At 30.1% G+C, this 22,364-nt stretch overlaps 1 protein-coding gene and 1 non-coding gene across 2 annotated transcripts; both read left to right on the forward strand.

The window, feature by feature from the left end:
• Positions 1-3,494: 3,494 nt before the first annotated feature.
• Positions 3,495-11,925, forward strand: LOC112034998 (wax ester synthase/diacylglycerol acyltransferase 11). Its single transcript, XM_024067822.2, has 5 exons — positions 3,495-3,680; positions 4,390-4,962; positions 8,358-8,714; positions 10,518-10,655; positions 11,647-11,925. The coding sequence occupies exons 1-5, from the start codon at positions 3,495-3,497 to the stop codon at positions 11,794-11,796; spliced, it is 1,404 nt and encodes a 467-aa protein (XP_023923590.1). The 3' UTR covers positions 11,797-11,925.
• A 2,209-nt stretch (positions 11,926-14,134) lies between these two features.
• On the forward strand, positions 14,135-14,220 carry LOC112035035 (small nucleolar RNA R32/R81/Z41). Its single transcript, XR_002885440.1, has one exon. It is a non-coding gene; the product is annotated as a small nucleolar RNA R32/R81/Z41 (small nucleolar RNA).
• The last annotated feature ends 8,144 nt before the right edge of the window (positions 14,221-22,364 follow it).

Raw genomic sequence — 22,364 nt, forward strand, 5'->3', positions numbered from 1 at the left:
AACATTAGCCTTAATTAAGTTTGCATTTATCATTATGTATTCATCCGTTCTATGAGTGTATTTAGCTTTTTAAGAAGAAATCTATGAGTATATTTAATTATTCTTTATTCTTTTTGCACTATACATTACAGTTTTGTTCGGTTTGTTGTTCATGTTTACAGAATCATAAAAGTAAATTCTTTTTGCAATATTTCTTACAATCTTAATTCTTAAGACATATTTCCTTTCTTGAAATTATTTTTGTGATTTTTGTGATAGAATTATATTTATTGTTTAAAATTATGAATAATAATGATATATGGTTTAGTGAATGCATTGTAAAATTTTCTAGAAATTCTTGATTATGTGTTTGTTTGGGTTAGATATTTGCAAAAGTGTGGTTTAAAAAAAATTTTAATTTGCAATTTGAAACGATGAATTTTAATAATATAGAATTGGTTAATTCTTTGACAAAATGCACTTTTCTTGTAATTGGGTAGATTTAGAATGTGTTTAATACTTCAAGGAACAAGATTTCAAGTTCAAGTGTTAAAGCCATGCAAGTCTGTCCAAGAATCAAGTGAAGAAATGCTGGATTTTAAAACTCAACAGCTAGTATCTATCGAGGTTTAAAAGGTTGTTTAAGTCTGATGCTCGACAGTTGCTCGATATATAGGGTATCTATCGAGATCAAAGAAAATTAGATTTTTAATTCTGATTTTCATCCAATCTGTGTATAGATATTTGGGCTTTCTTTTCTCACAACCCTAAACATATATAAGAATTGTTTTAAGGACTATCACAGCTGATGCACATCAATGCAAAAGTTTTTCACAAGCATATTGTGAACCGGAAACATATGCCCTAATTCATCTTTCTCTTCAAGAAGTTGTTGTGCTTGTACACTGTAATGTTTTGTAACCAAGGAGTTTTATGATCTTCATCGTGTTGATGAACTGAAGAACTTTGCAGCCAACATCTTTCTCAAGTTGGTGTGTAAGCCTCGTACTAGGATCTGCGCATCGAATTGGTTAGTCATGTACTGGGAGCCGTGTATTGAAAATGAGAGATTGTCACTATAAAATAAGTCCAATTAGGTATTGAGATAAGGGTTCAATTGTGAGTTGGTATAAGGTACTGGAATTCTTTTACTTGTAACCGCTTGTTGTGATAATAGTAGATTCTCAGGAGTGGTAACCTTAAAATCACCCGATGAGGTTTTTGCCGTGTAGATTTTCCCCATTCGTAAACAAATCACTATGTCAATTTATTTTCCATTGCATATTAACTTAGTTGGTGATTTGTTTGTGCTACCACGCTTATTGCATGCAAATTGAATTAATTAATTAATTTGGCTAATTAATTGGTTAATTCATCACAAGGGGGTCAATACATTCTTGGTATATCAATTGTAATTTACCTAATTTTAAATTGTATCAATTTAAGCCATTCAATTGAAACCAAAAACAAAAACAAAAAAAATAAAATAAAATAAAATAAAATCTTGATTTCAAACCCAAAAAAATAAAATAATCATTTAAGTTGATTAGATTTTAAAAAATATTGGATCTAATTTGAAACTAGTAAACTATTGTGTATGTTTGGGAACAAAGATTTTTAAAAAAATATATTTTTTATGAATAATATTTTATCTTATATGCTTATGTAAAAAGTTTTTTAATTTTATTTTTCTTAGGCATAACTATGCTTTAAGTCATGTCCAAGCACACATTGCAGGATAAAATTAGCACTAATATATAATGATATATGTTTGTTTGTTTAGACCCCTTAATATAGAGTGTTTAACCTAATGAATTAGCAAAGTGTTTATTTAGGTTAATTATGAGATCTAGGTTAAACAACAAAATACCATATCATGCAGTGTGGAAAAATAAATAGGACAATAATATGATTACTTAGGAAAACCAATTAAACCAATAGTTTCATGGTAAAAAACTTAGGGAGGATTTAACCTGACTTATCCTTAAGGCAAACAAATTCACTATGATAGAATGAAAGATTACAATAGATTTAAACCCTAAATCTAAAACTATCTCTCATAGAACTTATTAACACGACCACGTGTAGCTCCGACTTCACGAAATCTTCTATCTTGAATTTGCTATGCATAAACACACACGTTTGTAATTTTAAGATCTCACTCAAAGGTTTTTGACGTGGAAAACCTTCTCATATTCTTCTTTTTATTTTTCTTTAATGGCTGAAACAAACCGGTACAAATCGCAATACCTGATGTGACGCGGTAGGAAAATATATAAGGATTAATATGTAATATAGCCAAACACTTTCTTTTTAGGGGTATTAGAGCATTTACAGCAGTGAAGGCAAAATTTTAGCTATTTAGCTACACCAAAAATTACTTTATCTATTATACCTACATACGTGCTGCAGCAGTAGATCTATTTTAACTTTTAATACAATAAAATAATATAACTACTCCAATAAAATAATATATCACACTCCCAAAAAAAATCAACAGCACCACCACAACCCACTCTACCATCAGCCACAGCCACAGCCACCACCACTACCACCACCACCACCACCACCACCACCAGTCCACAGCAGGAAAAAAAAAAAAAAAAAAAAAAAAAAAAAAAAAACCCACCACGAGCGAGCACTCCGATCACCAGCACAGCACAGCACAATCATCCACCACCAGCAGCAGCAGTCCACAGCATAAAAAAACAAAAAAAAAAAAAAAAACCCACCACCAGCAGCAGCAGTCCACAGCAGAAGAAAAAAAAGAAACCCATCGCCGCCCTCTCCTCTTTCATGGAGCCCGGCGACTCCATCATCGACGGCGGCAACGAATGGTACCTAAACACCGAGCGCCGTATCGAACAGGCCTCGTCGCAAGGCTTGCTGTATCTCGGCATGGGCGTATCAGGCGGCGAAGAAGGTGCCCGATACGGTCCTTCGTTGATGCCCGGAGATCGGCGATGGGGCTTGGGGACCAGGTCGACTCGGCGATGGGGCTTGGGGTGGCCGATGGAACAAATCGGCGATGAGAAAGCTGGCCGGCGAGCTGAGGGATGAGGGAGATGAGTGGAGGGCGAGCTAGAGAGAAAAAAAAAATTGAGGAAGAGAAAAGAAAGAACAGAAGCCGGAGAGAGAGAAAGAAAATAGAAAATGATTATTTAATGAGAGAGGAGAGAGAAGCCTAATAAAAAACTATTTTTTTTTTTAGATGTGAGCTACAGTGCACATCTAAATATAGATGTGCACTGTAGCTGTGGAGCTAAAATTTTTAGTTTTAGCTCCATTGCTGCGGCAAGAATTTTGTGATTGTGGAGCTAAATTTTAGCAATATAGCAATATACCTCCACTGCTGTGAATGCTCTTACTACTTTTTGTACGAACGCCAAACTTATCGTCGGTGCTCTAAGTAATATAAATATAACATTCTAGCTGAACTTTGAATGCCACAAGTCTGCTATTAAACTGTTTCAAATACAAAATTATAGAACCTAAAGAAACAATAAAAAAAAAAAATGGAGGTAAAGGAAGGATTGTGGCCAGCAAGTCCAAGTGCACAATACTATAACAGCTCTGTGCTATCGGTATCCATTATGGGTGTTATGGAAACTGAGGTACCAATTGCAATCAACCACGCCCGTACCATGTTATTGCTCAAGGATGTGTTCCTGCCCATTAATCCACGCTTTTCCTCCATCATGGTGCTCTCTCTCTCTCTCTCTCTCTCTCTCTCTCTCTCTCTCTCTCTCTCTCTGTTATTTGCTTTTTTTCAAAGTAGAAAATACCACTGCCCATTAATCCACGCTTTTCCTCCATCATGGTGCTCTCTCTCTCTCTCTCTCTCTCTCTCTCTCTCTCTCTCTCTCTCTCTCTGTTATTTGCTTTTTTTCAAAGTAGAAAATACCTAACAAAATTGCAATTTCTTGGAAAATAATATTATCTTGTCTATTTTTTCCCCTTTTAAGAAATACACAAACAAAAATGAATGGAAGATATTTGATGATTTGATATATAGTTATAACAGAAAAAGAGGATTTAAATCTTGAATATTATACATACCAAGATGTCTATTAATTGAGCTATAAAGCTCTTGGCGAAATGCATGGAAGGTTAAGTGAGACTCAAGATACTTTTTTTTTTTTTTAATTTTCTAGTTCAACGAAATAAAAAATATAAGATTGTTCTTTTTGTTGTCCTTTTTTCTTCAATGTAAGGAAACTGTAGGATAATGATTTTCAAAGCACAATTCGCTGAAATTGTTACCATCATTATTCTTCCTCTTTCATCCAATCCAATAAGTATCCTAGATTCTTCATAAAAGTGAAGTGTATTCAAGTTCTAGACTAAGCCTTACAAATCTTACATTATTCCCTTTAAAAGTGGCACTAAGTAGAGAGAATTTGTGAACAGGTTATGGATGGAAAAGGAGAGAAGCAATGGAAACGGGTTGAGGTGAAGCTTGAAGAGCATGTTAATGTCCCCATTTTCCCCACTGGCTTGTCACCCACATCATACGATGAATATCTTGAAGATTATATATCAAGGATTTCAATGGAGCATTTTTCACAAAACAAACCACTATGGGAAATTCACATGGTTAAATATCCAACAAGCAATGCAGCTGGTACTATCATATTCAAGCTTCACCATGCGCTTGGTGATGGCTACTCCCTCATGGGTGCACTTCTCTCTTGTCTGCAAAGAGCTGATAATCCTTCTCTTCCCCTAACATTTCCTTCACGCCAACACACACAGTCAAAAAGCAACAGAGAAAGTTTTTGTAGAAGAGTTCCCAAACTTTTTTCCTTGATCTTTAACTCTGTATCTGATTTTGGTTTTTGCTTTTTAAAAAGTACTTTTGTTGAAGATGATCGAACACCGATAAGGTCTGGGATTGAAGGAGTCGAGCATCGGCCCATCATGATATCAAACATGACATTCTCTCTGGATAGTATCAAACACATTAAGGCCAAGCTTGGAGTGGTGAGATCAGCATATCTTAGCACAAGTTAGCTAATGATTTCAATTTCATTTTGTTTTATTACTAGCTAATAACCTAAAATGCCTATTAAATCCGCTCATCAGATGAAAGCATGGTAGTAGTGATTTACTATAAAAAAATCTCTTCAATTATACACTTAGTAGTAATCCCTAATGATATGTTTGTTAAATGTATTCTATACTTTTCGTCCAAAAATTTATTTAACATTCAAATAAGTAAAACCTTTTGCTGTTTAATAGTGATTTTACCAAAGTATTTTAAATCTTTATATTTATATATAGACAAAATTTTTCTCCAAACTAATTTGAAAGTGAACTTTTTTTTATATTGGATTAATTGGTTTATTTAAGTTTGTCGAAAATAAGATAGCTAAACATACCATTTTAATTTATTCACCTAGTTAAAAACAAATCACATATATGATTTTTTTTTTTTCGGCTAAAAAAGAAATCACATATATGATTTATTACAATTTACAATTATGAGGGTTTCAAATACCTTACATACTTAACTTAATAGCAAAACATTAATTTGTATGAATATTTATGACTAGGTAAAACATTTTAATCATCATTTATATATATATATATTTTTTTTTTTTTGAATACCATCATTTATATTTTTTGCATATAAAGATTTGAGAGAATAAATTAACAAAATGGTTAAGAAAAAATAAAAAATTATTCAAGAAATACCAATCCTGACACATTATAAAGCTTAAATTGCTAATATTGAACTGGCCTTCAACTTTTTTCATAATTGCTCTCTTTTTTTTCTTTTTCTGGTAAAGAATGTAATGTTCTCCATTCAATTTCCATCTCCGGCTAGCATTCCAATGACGGCCCATAATTTAGAAAGGGATAACTGCTCTTTTTTCTTTTTTTTTCTTTTTCTGGTAAAGGATATAATTTTGGTACCCTCATGTTCTTTTTTTTTTTTTTTTTTTTTTGATGGGATGGCCCCCTCATGTTCTCATTTAATTTGTCGGCCGAGAAATAATAACACTCTTTCGTTAAAACAAAACAAAAAAGTCGCCTTAGCGACGGTATCCTAATTAATTAAGGGACCAAGGGGAAGAGACCAAAGGTAGGAAGCAGGCCCAAACTCTATCTAAAATAGTGATGATCCTCTTTCCAACCTGCCATCTTCACCTAATTTGGCCCCACCTGTTCACAAAGTATTTATTATAAAATTTAAGAGTTTTTTTTTATTATTATTTTATAGAAACAAACACGTACACAAGAGAGTGAAAATGAGATTCAAACATAAAGACACATTAAAATTTTATTCAAAAGTTACGGTAATTTTTAAAGGAAGGTGAGATAAGGTATATTACACATAACACACTCTCTTAAGTATTATGGGACAATCACAATTTTTTTTAGAAATAAACACACACAAGGGTTAAGAGTCCTAATGTCACAAAAGTTCTAAATTTTCCTACCACCTCACAAATAGGAGATTAAAAAAAAAATTTAATTGCACCCATAAAAAAAAAAAAAAAAAAATTGTAGATTGTGGTGGTTGGCAAATTGGGGTATATTGTGAATTTTTGTTGTCACCCTAATTTTATTGAAATTTTTAATTTGAATTTTCTATTCACTCATTTTCAACATATGTTTTTGTATGCTAAAATTAGATGATAATACAAATGACATTACTTTGTCAACTTGGCATGTAATTCTCAAATACAAATATTTTCACTGTCAAATTTACAATTAATGTTGAGTAATTTATTTTTGTAAGTCCATCGTAGATGTTCTTCCTAATTTATTTATTTTTTTTATAAAAAAAAAGTATTATATTTTATTATTAAAGCTTTATATATTAGTTATTGTTTAGGTGATTTAATTTTAAGTCAAGTTTCATTTATAACCAAGTATACACTTTTCCCTTATTCTTTTGTGGCTATAAATGTAAAGATTTATGAATTATTTAACTTTTTTTTGTTTGTATTGAAAGAACTATAAAATAAAATAAAAGAGGTTTAAAATCATTTAAAAAAAATTTATTCTTTAGATATCAAAAAATATGGTTCATATCGGGTTGAACCAGCCCATCAAAGATCGAGTAAGGATTATAGGAATAACTACCTAATTTAGTACAATAAGTTTTAGACGCATACCTGGTCAAGTCAAAACCAAACTCATCTAAAAAGTTTAGATGAGGACCGTCATCGGTTTTACCCCCATAGTTGCTCCAAAATTCTGTGTATGATTATAACCTAACTTATGCACTTCATAGGAAAGTTTTAAAAAAAAAAAAGTATCTATAGTACGTATTTATTAATAATATTAATAAATAAATAAAAATCAAATTACAGAATTTATGGGGAAAGAAAAACTTACCTTAATTAGTATTTCTTTAGAGAAGATCAAATGTACGTAATTCAATAATAAAAAATTAGAGTTAGGTTTTTTTTTTTTAATTAAAAAAAAAACCCAATGAATTTGTATTAATTAGTTTAAATTAACATATATAGTTTAGCATTATTTATATTCCATAAACCAAATTAAAAATACATATATTAGAACGATGACATATATTAAACCAGTACATTTCGGCCATTTCCAATTGGTCATTCCAATTTGCCCTTTTTTTTTGGTTTAAAAGAAAGAAACTAAAGTTATGTTGGTTTGAATTGATTCTTATTATTTCATTGATGATGAGTAAATATGACTATATGAGTGTTAAATATGTCTTGGACCAAGACTCTTGGTGTGTGCGCATGTATATCTTTTTTTTTTCTTTTTCTTTTTTTAAAATACTTAGTATTTTTAACACACACAGGGAGAGGAAATAATGTTTTTTAAAGAAACTTACAGTAGTGTATATATAAAAAAACATAACTCTAAGATACACAGCACAATGGCAATTCTTGATGGTGTGTGTGTATATCAATATATGTATATAGTAATAGTAAAACCTAAAACGGTATACTAGAATTAACAGGTACCAAATTATTTTGTTCTAATAGACAAACTGAAATGGGCACCAAAATGGAATTGACAACACTGATTTATACTTAAGTTTAATAATACAATGTTCCCTTTTGAATGTTCCTAAAAAAATGTTCACTTTTGAATTTAGCTGACTCAGGGAGGAAAAAAAAGCACTTATACGAATATCATTTAGTACTAGAGTATGCAAATTTATTATTCTTGATTGCTCCATTTTGATAAGGAAAAAAAATGTAGGTTGTTGAAATATTTATAGATTTCTTTTTTTAATGAATTTTTTTTAATGTTTATTATATATTTTAAATAAGTAAGAATATTCATTTGTCATGAAAATCTATTGACAATGCATGCATAATTAATTTTTTTTAAAGTATTATAAAATTATTGTTTAATTGAATTTTTTTTCTTAAGTACAGACAATAAATGATGTAATTACTGGAATAATCTTCCTCGGCACCCGGTTATGCATGCAAGACATTAACTATAAATCAAGTAAATCACATTCCACAGCATTGGTATTGCTCAACACTAGGACAATGAGTGGCACCTACAAGTCAATTGAGGAGATGCTTGAACCTAAGTCAAAGGTGCCATGGGGGAACCGATTCAGCTTCTTGCATGTACCAATGCCAAAGTTTAAGGATCAAAAATCCGCAAACCCACTTGAGTTTGTGTGGGCAGCAAACAAGATAATCAAGAAGAAGAAAAGCTCATTAGGTGTTTATCTCACTAGTAAGCTTTTGGATATTGTGAAGAAACTTAAAGGCCCTGAGGTACATACATGATCTTATTCATCAGCAATAATTCATTATTTCTAACTTCCTGCATTTGATATTTTTCAAAATATTAATGTAGCCCTTTTATCTTATTTATTTTTATTTTTAGAAAAACAAAACACTCTACTTAGTTTAATAGTAAATACTTGTTGCTTATAACATTTGATATTCTATATCTTGGGTCCTAGTTAGTCTTATGTAAATTAAGACAATCAACTAACAAATTTAATCAATATTTTCAAAATATTATCACCAAAATTACTAAGCCAAAATATTAATCACACACAAGAACATATAAATTTATGAGGAAAACATTTCTCTTTGAAGAGAAAAATCAAGGGCAAACTCCAAATAAATTCCCCATATAAAATCAATTACAAAATATTCGCAAGAATTACAAAATAAATCCCCCAAATAAAATAATATTTTCCCTCTAAGAATTAATATGAACCCACCTGAGATATTCATTCACTTTGGATATAACAACTCTCAGTGGTTGTAACACCCAAAAAACCTCTCCCTAAGGAACCCCAAATTTATCCTCCTTTATACATGTCTCATGGCAAAAGAAAAATCTCCTTATTTTCTTGCCTCTCACACACATGCAAACCTCATTCTTTTTATCGCTTCACAATATTAATCCAAGCTCCACTAATTCTCCTTTCCATCCCCATAAGGATGACCCCTTGGGCAAAGCCATCAAATTCTTTGCAACATGGTCTACCTATAAAACTAATCCTATTCCATGGTGTACAAAAAAATACATGACTTCTCTAATAAGGAATAAAGTTTCATTCCACTCCATGAAATAACTTTTCTCCACACTAAGGAAACCCAAGAAAGTGGACAAAGTTTCTCTCCAAACTAATTTGGAGAGAAACCCTTCAAACCTATCCTATATATTTTATTGAATGTTAATTTTAAAAATCTAACAATTGGATTGTATGTTCTTTATATTCTTAACTTGTTGGAGAGAAACCCTTAAAACCTAACATATATATTTTTATTGGATGTTAATTTTAAAAATCTAACCGTTGGATTGCATATTCTTTATATTCTTATCATGCATGTCAAATTTTGTTCAAATAGAATGTTATTTACTATTTGTCAATAAACTTATTTTTTATGCATAATTTAAATCACAAAAATTTGAAATTTAAATATTTTGATTGATAATATAACTATTTATATTTGATCTTCTTGAAATTTTGCAAACATTAATAATATAATAAGAACATATAATATAACGGTCAAATTTTCAAAATTCACATCTAACAAAAAGATATATAAGAAATTTGGATGGTTTATCTCAAACTAGTTCGGAGATAAACATTTTCCCCAAAAAATAACCAAATTTATTTTTCTTTCTTCAAGACATAGACTCAATTAGCTTTCCAAATCACAATTGGAATTTGAGGCAATTTTCCAAAACTATAATATTAATTTATAGCATACTTATATATCATATTATTAATTATTAAAAGTGTCAAATATTTTTCTTTTCCTAAATTAAAACGGGTAGGAAAAAAAGAGGGGTCGGGGGTTGGGGAGGATTTAGTACCTTAATTGCTAAGCAAGCCACGTATTCTTGGATTGGTGCTTCTATTTTGATATAGCAATATAATTTTCTTACAACAATTTCATTAAATTGCAAAGCCACATAATAGTACTTAATATTATCCATCAAAGATGGGGAAAAAAAGGTAAAAAAAAAATAAAAATAAAAACGAATTGAATTTATTTTTGAACATGTACCATAACAGAAATTTTCGTAATATGAACATTCTGGTACTATTGTAGGCAGCCGCTAAATTCATACATGGGGCAATATGGAAGTCTAGTTTGTCGATTTCGAATTTGATCGGGCCACTGGAACAAGTGTCTTTGGATAATCATCCGATCAAAGGTCTATACTACGTGGTGTTCGGTATACCTCAGGTAAAATAATAAAATTATAATAAAAACCTAGTTTGCCTTTGAAAAAATAAATTTATTTTATAAAGATTCTTAGATAAAATGATATATATATATATATATATATATTTTCCCGAATTCCAACTTCCCGTAAATATGGAAGTATAATTTGTGACATATTTTTAATGTAGAGGTTGCCTTATAAACAGGTAAAATACTGGGATCACAATTTTTTCTATATTTTTTACCATAACTTGCTCACGTAGCCAGTTGTGAGCAAGAGAGTAAAAGTGATGAGTTTACAACTTTACCACTCACAACTTACTACATAAACAAACTTTGACAAAAGTTGTGGGAAAAATTGTGATCCAGTGCTCTATAAATACTCTATAGATAGAGGCATCATGTGATTTTTTTCATTGGCTTTTCTCCGGTGGGAAAAAAATGATTTTGTTTTTCGAAGTCAAAGAATGGTTTTGTTACTTTTAAATTATGATGTGTTTGGATACCGCTTTACTAAAACTAAAAATTTATTATTAAAAGTATTGTAGATAAAGGTAAAAATTAGTTGAAATAGTACAGTGTGACCCATAAATAGTACAAAAAGTGGAATAAGACTCATGAATAATAGTAAAAATAAACTAAATAGAAAAATAATTTTAATTTTCCATCCAATTCAAACGCACACTTATTAGAAGAAATCACCTAAATTTTCTTTTTGGGAGGGCATAAAACAATTTTTCTTGTTGCCTTTTATTGGACTAGCAATGGGACCTTGGGCAATACATAAATAGTAATTATAATTTACATATAAGGACTATTTCAGTATTTTATTTGTCATTACAGTGGAAAATAAATAACAAATTAATAAGCATGATATACGATTTTATGTACAAATTTCTCGAATTCAATTACCTTTATGAATAATTCCAGGACACCTCGTTTTTATGGCCCATTGTAACAAGTAGGTTTTTTTTTTTTTTTTTTTTTTTTTTTTTTTAATGTGGATTTGCAGAGCCTTGTTATATCAATAGTAAGTTACATGGGAAGCCTGAGGGTTAGCGCCGTAATAGAGAAGGGATTCCTGGATCCCCAACAATTCAAGTCATGCGTGGAAAATGCCTTCGAGATAATTCTCAAAGCTGCAGATGAAATCCCTATTTAAACAAAGATTTTTTTTTTTTTTAGTAATATATAATCAAATAAATCGAAGTTGATTCATAAATGTTGATTTTCTATCGATAAACATGTCAATTCAATTTCTATGTATACATTCTTATCATTCATACACAATGGTGTGTCATGATTATATATGATGATTGGTCAACCTTCTCTCATCCTCCATGTAAAACTTTATGAATAAGGGTTTTAATTAATATTTATTATCATAATGCCAAGCCTATTTCTATTGAATCTTGACTTGTTATTTGTTATAGAACAAAACTTAGGTGGTGCTGTTTCTTAGGTTTTCCTCTTAAAATTCTATCATGTGGCTACTTTATTAAAAAATATACTTCCTTTTCATGAGATAAAATTCACATGACAATTTTTTTTTTTTAATACAAGATAGAATTTCTAATCTAGTTTAATCTAAGTGTATATGTGTGTGAAACTCCCTCTAAAGACTTGAATCCCGACCCTTACCCCCCACACCCCACAAATACTTATACTTGTGGAGTGACCACCGCACGAAGGGAGCGCGTTGGTCACATGACAAAATCTTAAAAAGAGAATCTAAAGAACAGCACCTAAGTATTGTACCTAAATCTTGCTCTTTGTTAAATATTATGAATACTTTCTATCATCTTATGAATTGGGAAGAGACTAGCTAGCAACTGATTAAATGAATTTTGTCTATAAAAAAATTGTTATCTTAACGACCTTTTTTTTAATTTTATTTTTCGATAAAGTAATAAGATGTAGACTATATACACGTGGTTCTATACTATATTATCCATCTTATTGCAAATATGCAATACTAGCTTCTATGGGCAGTCTTGCCCTTATTCTAATTGATAATAAAATTATTTTTTATCGTTTCACATTCCAAGTTGAGGCTCATAGTGAGTCTTGGCTACATCAAAAAAAAATTAATTGATATTTTGACTTGACAAACAATTATTATAGAATTGAAAGTTACATTCATCAGATTATACTCATCAAATCACCAATTAGATACCTAAAGAATCGAAAGATATCTGCCATCAAATTTTTTGTAGGAGGTAGTGTATAAGAGTACATCTTTAAAACTTTTTTTATTTTCAGTCAAAGTTTATTTATTTATTTATTGTTTTGATGAATTGGAAAATTTTATCCACAAACTTTTTTGTTCTGAATCATAGTTTAATTTCAAAGCACAGAACATGCCGATTTTCATAATATGGGTTTAATGTTTAACATGTTGTTTGAATGGATTCCTATCATGCTTATTTGCATTTTCACGAAATGATTGTACTTTCAAGATTTCATCCAACCGTACTTGTGAGTTGTGAGCCCACATTCAATTTACAGGGAGCAAAGCAAATTAGCACAAAATTGGATAGTGCTCAAAATATTTAGGATCTGTTTGGATAGTGCTCAAAATTGGATACTATTTATAGGTTTCGTGAACAGTACACTGGACCCACTGATTTTGACGCAAATGTAGCTGAAAGGAATTTTAGCAGAAAATTGGATAGTGCTCAAAATATTTAGGATTTGTTTGGATACTATTTATTGGATACTATTTATAGGTTTCGTGAACAGTACACTGGACCCACTGATTTTGACGCAAATGTAGCTGAAAGGAATTTTAGCAGAAAATTGGATAGTGCTCAAAATATTTAGAATCTGTTTGGATACTATTTATAGGTTTCGTGAACAATACACTGGACCCACTGATTTTGAGGCAAATGTAGCTGAAAAGAATTTTCAACTATATCCAAACTCACGCTTAACTTGGGTGGAGTGAAAATTACGGTCCCCGTTTACAACGATTTTGCAGGACAAATGCACTTTTTTCTTTTTTTAAATGAAAACATGAGTAATTTTTTGTTTGGCTATGCTATTTATAAGGAACGGAGTTTTTTACAAAATGTTAAAAAGCACATTTTGAATTCATAATATCGTTCAAAACGTGATTGAAATGTAAACTTGAAAATTATATTAGTGTCCAATTGGGAATTCTGTAATTTTTGGTATTTTATTTGTATTGTTTTTATCAAAATATATAGTTTATTTTATTTTATTTTAAGTTAGTTTTGTTAATTTTTTTAAAAATGAGATAAAAGCTATTTTTTTTAAGCAAACAAACACTTTTAGGACCCTTTGAATCAGTTGAATGTACCCAAGCAGCCAAGCACGGGATAACATTATGAAGGCGAACCACATATCTGTAACCAAACAGCACGATTAGCGCCCCTAGGGTTTCAAGTACACCTCTATAAAAGCTTCACATACCGTCTCTTCTCTTTGTGTATCCCAACCTATCTATCTATCTTCTGGTGTTTGTGTAAAACCTGATCTGTCGAACATGATGAAAGTAATTTATGGGTGATGATCAAAATCATGTGATCAAGAATCAACTCGCTACGTTCTTTCTGATTCTTCTTGTGTCTGACTTTTTTTTTTTTTTCTCCCTTTTGCTTTATTAAATTTATGTTACACTGTGAAGATGATGAAGTCAGAAAATCTTAGGACACCTTCTGAGACAGCACGCACGCACGCGTGCTGTGTATGAGAAAGATTTTCGTTTCTGATTATTATACTTCCCATATGATAAAAAATTGTGTAAAGCTCTCTTTCTAGGATTTTCACTGATCAACAATTTCTTTCGAGTCTTTTTTCTTTCTTGGTTCTTGATTTGTTTGGGATTTTTATTTTATTTTATTTCCTTTGTATGAGTATTAGCGAATACCCAAAATTTAGGTCAATCTTGTAATTGAATTTCGGATCTTTTGTTTATTGGGGCAAAATTTTAATCACCGTATAGAACTCTCTGGTTCTTGGAATGAAATTAAACTGAAGTTTTGCGACAAGAAAAAAATAATTAACAAATATTTTAAGGCACCCTCTTTAACCGAATTTCTGTTGAAGGGTGAAAAAAAGAATGCAATCCAGAATATTTAAGTACTATTTTGGTCTTTATATCATTTTAGTGTTGTTTGCAGTGAATCACTGTTATTGAGTTGATGAACTACTACAACTTGAAAACTAAACCAAATTTAGCTACCAAAAAGTAGGAACGAAATTGGTGGTAATCCTAAAAATGTAAGGGAGCAAAATGATATTGAAAAAGTAAAGTTTACCAAAAAAAAAAAACAGAGAAAGTAAAGTTATCCATTGGGTATGGTAATGGTACCCAGTTCAAGGTTTCAAGCAGCCTCAGATCTATTCATAAGAACTAAGAGAAATTCATCCGAACCAATCTGTTTTTGTTAGTTAATCTGTTCATAAGAACTAAGAGAAATGCATCCGAACCAAGCTGTTTATGTGTTAACCAAGCTGTTTATAAATAGTTTAGCTAGAAAAAGTTTGTTAATGTTATTTTTTTTTAGAAAATAAGCTAAGTTCAGGCCTTTAAGTTTATTTTTTTATTTTTATTTTTAATGTAAGTTTAAACTTGATTATTAAACAAGTCAAACTTATATGATATTAAATTATCATTTACATTTTATTAATGATATAAATAGTCTATTTATAGTTAACATCTATAAAATTGTGAAAAGGTAAAAAAATATTTTAGTAATGGTTTTACACAGGAAAATGAAAGGAAGAACTGAATAATGGGCCTTGTAATTTTATCATTAAAGAGAGGTTATAAACTGAAACCAAGTTGAAAAGAAGTTAAAATAAGTTAATATTATAGTAAGTTTTAGTTAGTTCAACTGATAACGTTTTTGAAAGTTGTATAAGAGATATAAGATTCAATTTTTGTATATACCAAAAACTGACCAAAGGACGAAACTCTCTTAAAAAAAAAAGTTAATATTATAAGTTATAATACATTTATTTGGATCATGAACAATGCCATTTCATTTTGTTTTCCTTCTGATGCAGTCCAAAAATAATTTACAGAAAGGTTAGTGCTAGTAGTACTTGGTACATCTTTGAAAGGCCCAAATTTGGGTTGGGCTTGAGGACCAGATATCTTGTTTTGGGCACAGACATGTGGGCTTATACCTACTTTTTTTTTCTTTGTTTTTTGCGAATCGAGTGTAACTGAAACACTGACTTTTTTCTTTGTTTTTTTGAGAATCGAGTGTACTGAACTGAAGCAGTGAATTTTGGTACAAGTGATTTTTTTTTTTTTTTTTTTTTTTTTTACTTATAAAATGGTAAAAGTGAATTATTGTTGTGAATCATTAGCCTAATAATATTTTTAAGATGTGAACTTTAGCGATAAAATGACAAACATAAGAAAATGAGATAATTTTATGAAAAACACCTTTTAAAAAATTACTCATTTTTTAAAAAATATTTTTGCCTAAACAAACAAAGTGTTAATACCTAAAAAGAAGAAGGATATAATCATATAAGTAAGGAAAGGAAAAAGCCAAGCATTTAGAAACTATTTTTAGAAATGTTTTTATTAAAAAAAAAAATTAACAGACTTTTTTTACAATTTTTTATATTTTTCATGAAAGTAGTATTAATTTTTTTTAAAGAAATTATTCATTAACAAATGTTATAAAGACAAACCATATAAGTATAATATCATAGTCACTACCTATTTAATTATATTACTAGCATAACAATAGTAAAATGAAGTTCCTAAAGAAACACAATTGGCGTTATTTTATTGAAAATTAAGTTAATATAATCCCCCAAACCACAAAAAGAAATTTGCACATATCTACCCAAGTAAAACGTGATAATCTCGTGAGTAATGATAATCGCTCCTCACAGGAGGTTAATTTCAAGAAACAAGACGTGATAGGCATGTGAATGAGAGCAGTTACTTCGAATCAATTTCAGGAGAAGTTTCAGCCAACGTTCAAGTAAAGTGAGTTAATCACAGTGTGACACTTGGCACCATCAAGATTTAAGTGTAAATAGGGAAATTCTTCCCCACATGAGGGACACACTCATCTAACAAACCAGGGACATTGAATTCTCTCATTGCCGGAATCTGTAGGTTTTCACTGCATGCTTGTAAGTGCGTCATTCCCTTGCATGACAATAAAGTATTTTTAATTTCTTTGTTGTCATTTGTTAACTTGTACATTTCACCCAAAAAAAAAGTCCTATTAAGTTAGGTTATACTAGATTCATTTATCTTTATATGAAGTGAGTTTCTTGCTTTTAGGAGTGTTTGATCGCTTTGAGCGGACTGAAAATTGGTTTGTACTCAAATGTGACTTACAAATTGATATAACAATAAATGTGATTGGTGAACTTCGATAATCTTATAAATAAATATTTGAATTATTTTTTTTGTGATTAATGACATATCAATTTATATGCTCAACGTATTAAAAGTTATTGTACCCATAGCACTACTCGATTTAATTTTAGGATTAATCATACCATGGACCCACAAAGTTGATTTTACAATAGAGTGAAATGATCTCATGTGAGCGATGAGAAACAAATTGGTGTGTCTATGAAAAAGATGTGGGCAAAAAGCAGCTACCACTCATAATCGACTACTTTTTATTCTTTTAGTTTTGGCATGGTGCGTGCTCTAGTGTACTACACCTTTTTTTTTTTTTTTTTTTTATAAACAAAGGTATCCAGACTTTTTCAAGTATTTGACTAATCCTTGGATATGTGCAGTTCTCCTATCTCACACATACCGAGTTATTACAGGGAGGAATCCCTTGGAAGTGGTCCTAAAATACTAGCAAGAAGTTCTGAACCTAAGATCTAATGAATATCATGAGGCTTTAAAAACCACTAAGCTAACCCCCCTTGAGGTTTGATGTACTAGACTTAACACAATGGGAACATGTATTTAAAATTGACTATATGTTCACATCACTTGATGGTTTAATTAAAATTTATATGTAAATAAATTAATCTTTTTTTTTTTGAAGAAAATTGAAACTATATTAATATTTATAGAGTCGTGTAAGCACAATAGATAGTGCGTACATATAATACTATTAGAATATAAAATTATGATAAATTATCAAAATAATTCAAATGAATATTAAATTTATTTTAAATTACTTGAAACTTTTACTAATAGAATTTTAATTAAAATAAAGTCTTACTCTTATAATTTTGATAATGGAGTTTGTTTGTGTAGAGTATATTATTAGTAATAGAGTTTAATTTATAATAAATTATCTTAATAATTAATAAAAGTGTAGAAATTTGCCTCAAAATGAAGATAGCCATGACTTTCATGACTCAACTTTTATTATATAACTAGCATGTAACCCATGTAAACGCATAGATGCATTTAAAATTAGACACAATTTTTATTACAAAAATATAAATAATTAGTCAAATTATTTTTTTAAAAGTAAATGTAATTAGTCACATTTTAAAATTCTTACTTAAATTTAATACTAATTATGATAATTTTTTTTCTAATTTTTAATAAGATAAAACGTGTAATGATCTTTGCTGTGTGGTGATTTTTATTGAGTATATGTGATTTTTTTTTTTATAGTTCATTAATATTAGATTTTTAGTATTTTGCACTTATTAACTCACTTGACACAAAGATTTAAAAACTTAATTGAACACATGACACAAACTTAAGTGGATAATTATGGTGTGGTCCCCACATAAATTTAGACACATGGGGCAAAATTGAATTATAATTTTTTTATTTTTCTATATAAGATAGAAATTCTACTCTAGTTTAATCTAAGTATATATATGTGTAAAGCTCACTTCTAGAGACTTAAACCCCGGTCCTTGCCCCCATACCCACAAGCACTTAGTTATATATATATATATATATATATTCAAAATAAAGGCATTGGAGGTGTTATAGATTTCAATTAACTCAGTTGGTAAAATTTCTTATCGTCAAATAAGAGATTTGAGATTTGAGTGCAATCATCATGGAACAGATGACATAGGTGGAAATTCTATTGTATCTATCAAAACAAAAGTGTCATAAAAAAATTGCGAGATTTTGTTGTATCCATATACATGGGTCTTATAATATAATGTATTACTAATCACAAAAAAAGTTTCAAATAATCATTTATAATTTATTATTGAAGTAGCACTAATCAATTGGTCAAAACTTAGCTCCAACCACAAATAAAAAGATAACATTAGTTATTGTAACGTGCAATAGACATGACTCACTTAACCCCAACCAAGCAGGTGAATCTTGTGAATTACACATGACGAGAGTCACGAGACACATTTCATATTCTTATTGCTGGTTAGATCCTAAGCCTTCAAACATGTTTAAAGCTAAACATTTTTTCCAATCATATTTATTTTCACCTTTTTTTATGTACTAAAATTTGGGAGCATCTCAACTACAATCTTACAATTTAAATCCATACAATATATTTTGGACAAAATTTGACTATAAACTTAATTTAACCCAAAGGCTACAACTTTCCCTCAAAAAATTAACATGATTTCATATTTTGAAAATCTAATCATTAAATTGTATGTTCTTTATATTCTTAACAAACATGTCAAATTTTAAGCCAATAAAATATTATTTACTATTTTATATAAAATTTTATTTTTTATACATAATTTTAAATTATACAAAAATTTGAAATTTAAACTAGATTGACCACATAGTTTCTGGTCTTTTGATCTTTTTAAGTTGGTCTAATTGTGCGTTTGGTTCCACTTTCAGGAGCCAAAGTGCGTGTTTTCAAGCTGAAAATCCAAAAAGCGTGTTTGGTAACGAAATGCAAACACCTATTTTAGAAAAGCTCGTTTTCCAAATACAAAAGACTTGCACTTTTTTGTGCGACAGCTGGGCATGAGCTTTTGCAAAAAGCCACAGCGCATTATCAATATTACCGTTGGAAGCTACTATGAATTTTCCAAATTGCCCACTGTGTTTCAAAAGGCAAATCACGCTATCTGCAGTCCTCAGTTCTAGAACTCGATCTCATCTCTCTGCTACAGTGGATACTACCAAAATGAATTGTGTCTTGATTCTTGATGAGAATCATAGAGTCATTGATCAACACAATGATGAAAAAGCTGCCTCAAATGGTGGTGCCAAAGTGGGTCTTGATTCTTGATGAGCCATGAGGCGAAGCCTCATTGTGAGAAGGAAACTATGACTCACAAAAATCACTTTGTTGAAGCATAGGTACTGGGTACTACCAGTAATATGTGAAACACAGAGTTAGAGAGAGAGGTGTTGAAACTTGAAAGAAGACAAAATGTAAAGAAGTGTGTGTGTGTGTGTGTGTGGAGCAAAATAGAGATAAAGGGAGAAATAAAGAAGACAAAAGGTGAAAAATATGTGGCTGAGAAAAAAAGGGAAAGAAAAAGACGAAAATACACTTTTCGTCCCTAAATTTTGGGTCAATTCTCATTTTGGTACCAAAATTAATTTCATTGCAAATTTCATTCCTAAAAAAAGAAAATCATTTTTAAAATGGTCTCTACCATCAACCCACTGACGGAAACCTTCTGCATGGCAGACGAAGTGCCCTGATGTAATGCTGACGTGACTATTAAAATATTATTAAAAAATTATTTGGCATTTTTAAATGACACATCAGTATTTTAATTAATAAAAAATTAAAACAAAAAAATTTTAATTCCTCAATTTTAATTTTAATTTTAAAAAATAAAAAACAAACAAAAATTTTACTTTTTTAGTTTTAAACGATTTTTTTATTAATCTAATTAAATTAATTAGAAAATTCAAAAAAAAAAAATTACCATTAGGCATTAGACCATTTTAGTAGTAAGTGTATTTATTTATTTATTTATTTTTAAGTGTGTTAGTCAAAAGTGTATATACTTTAAAAATCATCAAACCATTTTTTTTTAATTATCATTACAACATTTTAAACCATGAGAGAGATAGAGAGAGAGATGAGGCTGGCGGTTTAGAGCAGATCCATATTGCTCGATCTAGGCCTCCATCTCAACCACCATCTCGGCCACAATGAAGCTCAATCTCGATGACTTTGGGTTAGATCGGCAATGCGTGGTGGGTCAGATCGGCCTCTCTCTCTCCTCCACTGACCCTAGGGAATCCACCTCCACCACCGAAGCGGTGGCGCTCTTCTTCAGATCGTTCATTCTGTTTGGGTCTTGTTGGGTTTTACTGGGGTTTGTCTTGTGGGTCATGTTGTTTGGGTCTTGAGACCGTGAGAGTTAATCTTGATTTTGAGCGGTCATGTTGCTTGGGTCTTAAGACCGAAAGAGTTGTTCTTGTAGGGAATGAATGGGAGAGTACGAGTTCATCAATGAAAGAGGGAGAGATGATAATTTGTTTTTTCTTTTCTTTGGTGTTCTTGTGATGGGTTTGAGTTCTTGGATACTGGGTTTGATTTGGGAAGAACGGGAAGAACAAGCTGTAAAATGAAGAACAAGAAGAAATTTTTTTATCTCTGTTTCTTTTTTTCTTTTTTTTCATTTGTGTTGTTGTGATTTGAGTCTGTGTTTGATCTCTATTTGTGATTTAGGTTTGTGTTTGATCTTTGTTTTTTTTTTCTTTTTTCTTTTGTGTTGTTGTAATTTGGGTTTGAGTTATTGGTTGCTGGGTTTGTGTTCTTGTAATCTGGGTTTGAGTTTTTTGTTGCTGGGTTTGATTGGGAAGAATAAGAAGAACAAGTTATAATGTTCTTATGAAAATTAATAATGATAAGTAATATTAAAAAAAAAAATAGATTTAAGGCTTTTTTTTTATTTAATTTCTTTTTTAAATAAATTTTCTGACGTGGCTTTGTTTAAAAAAATTAAAATACTGATGTGGTATTTAAAAATGTCAAATAATTATTTTTAATAATATTTTAATGGCCACGTTTATGCCATGTCAGCAAGTAGGGGACTCCGTTTGCTACGTAGGAGGTTTCCTTCAGTGCGTTGAGGGCAAGGACTATTTTAAAAACAATTTTCTTTTTTTAGTAATGAAATTTGCAACGAAATCAATTTTGGGACTAAAATGAGAATTGACCCAAAATGTAAGGACGAAAAGTGCATTTTTGCTCCAAAAAAAAAGTGTTGTGTTGGTTATGTGTGGTGCGGGGCAAGGGCATGAACAAATCTTTTTTTTCTTTAGTAAGCTTATGGAAAAAAAAAATTTATATTAGAGTAATGTTATCTCTAAAGTATTTTTACAACAAATTTTAGTTAACAATATTTTTACAATAAATTTTAGTTAATAATAAATTTATTATTATTATTCTTATTAAGTAGTTTTTTTTTTTAGTAAGTATTATTAAATAGTTGATTTAAGTATAAAATAAACTTCCTTATATATACATTGTCTTTTTGGTAATTTACAAATCAAATCGCTACTTTTATAAGTATTAGCCAAATACTCAACTTTTTTAAAAAGTGCTTTTTAACAGTTTTAATCAAACATTCAGTTTTTTTAAAAAGGCTAGTTTTATACCACACTTTTTGAAACCCCCACTTTTTCAAAAAGCTCAATTTCAAAAAGCTGAACCAAATCACCCTAAAGACTCTAAGGCCTTGTTTAGAAGGAGTAAATGAAATGGAATGGAAATGAATGAAAAGAATAATTTTAGAATATTATTTCATTTCTTTGTTTGAGAGTTAATGGAGGGAATGAAAAGCTCATTCCCTTGTTTGAGAGTTTGAGTGAGAGTGAATTAAATGGGTAGG

Source organism: Quercus suber, unplaced genomic scaffold, assembly GCF_002906115.3.
Source record: "Quercus suber isolate HL8 unplaced genomic scaffold, Cork oak 2.0 scaffold_184, whole genome shotgun sequence".
Taxonomy (NCBI): domain Eukaryota; kingdom Viridiplantae; phylum Streptophyta; class Magnoliopsida; order Fagales; family Fagaceae; genus Quercus; species Quercus suber.

Excerpts from the sequence above, each read along its gene's own strand:
- LOC112034998 (XM_024067822.2), top strand. The coding sequence starts at position 3,495 with ATGGAGGTAAAGGAAGGATTGTGGCCAGCAAGTCCAAGTGCACAATAC. Across the intron at positions 3,681-4,389 it reads CACGCTTTTCCTCCATCATG|GTTATGGATGGAAAAGGAGA; the intron begins GTGCTCTCTCTC and ends ATTTGTGAACAG. Across the intron at positions 10,656-11,646 it reads TGGTGTTCGGTATACCTCAG|AGCCTTGTTATATCAATAGT; the intron begins GTAAAATAATAA and ends GTGGATTTGCAG.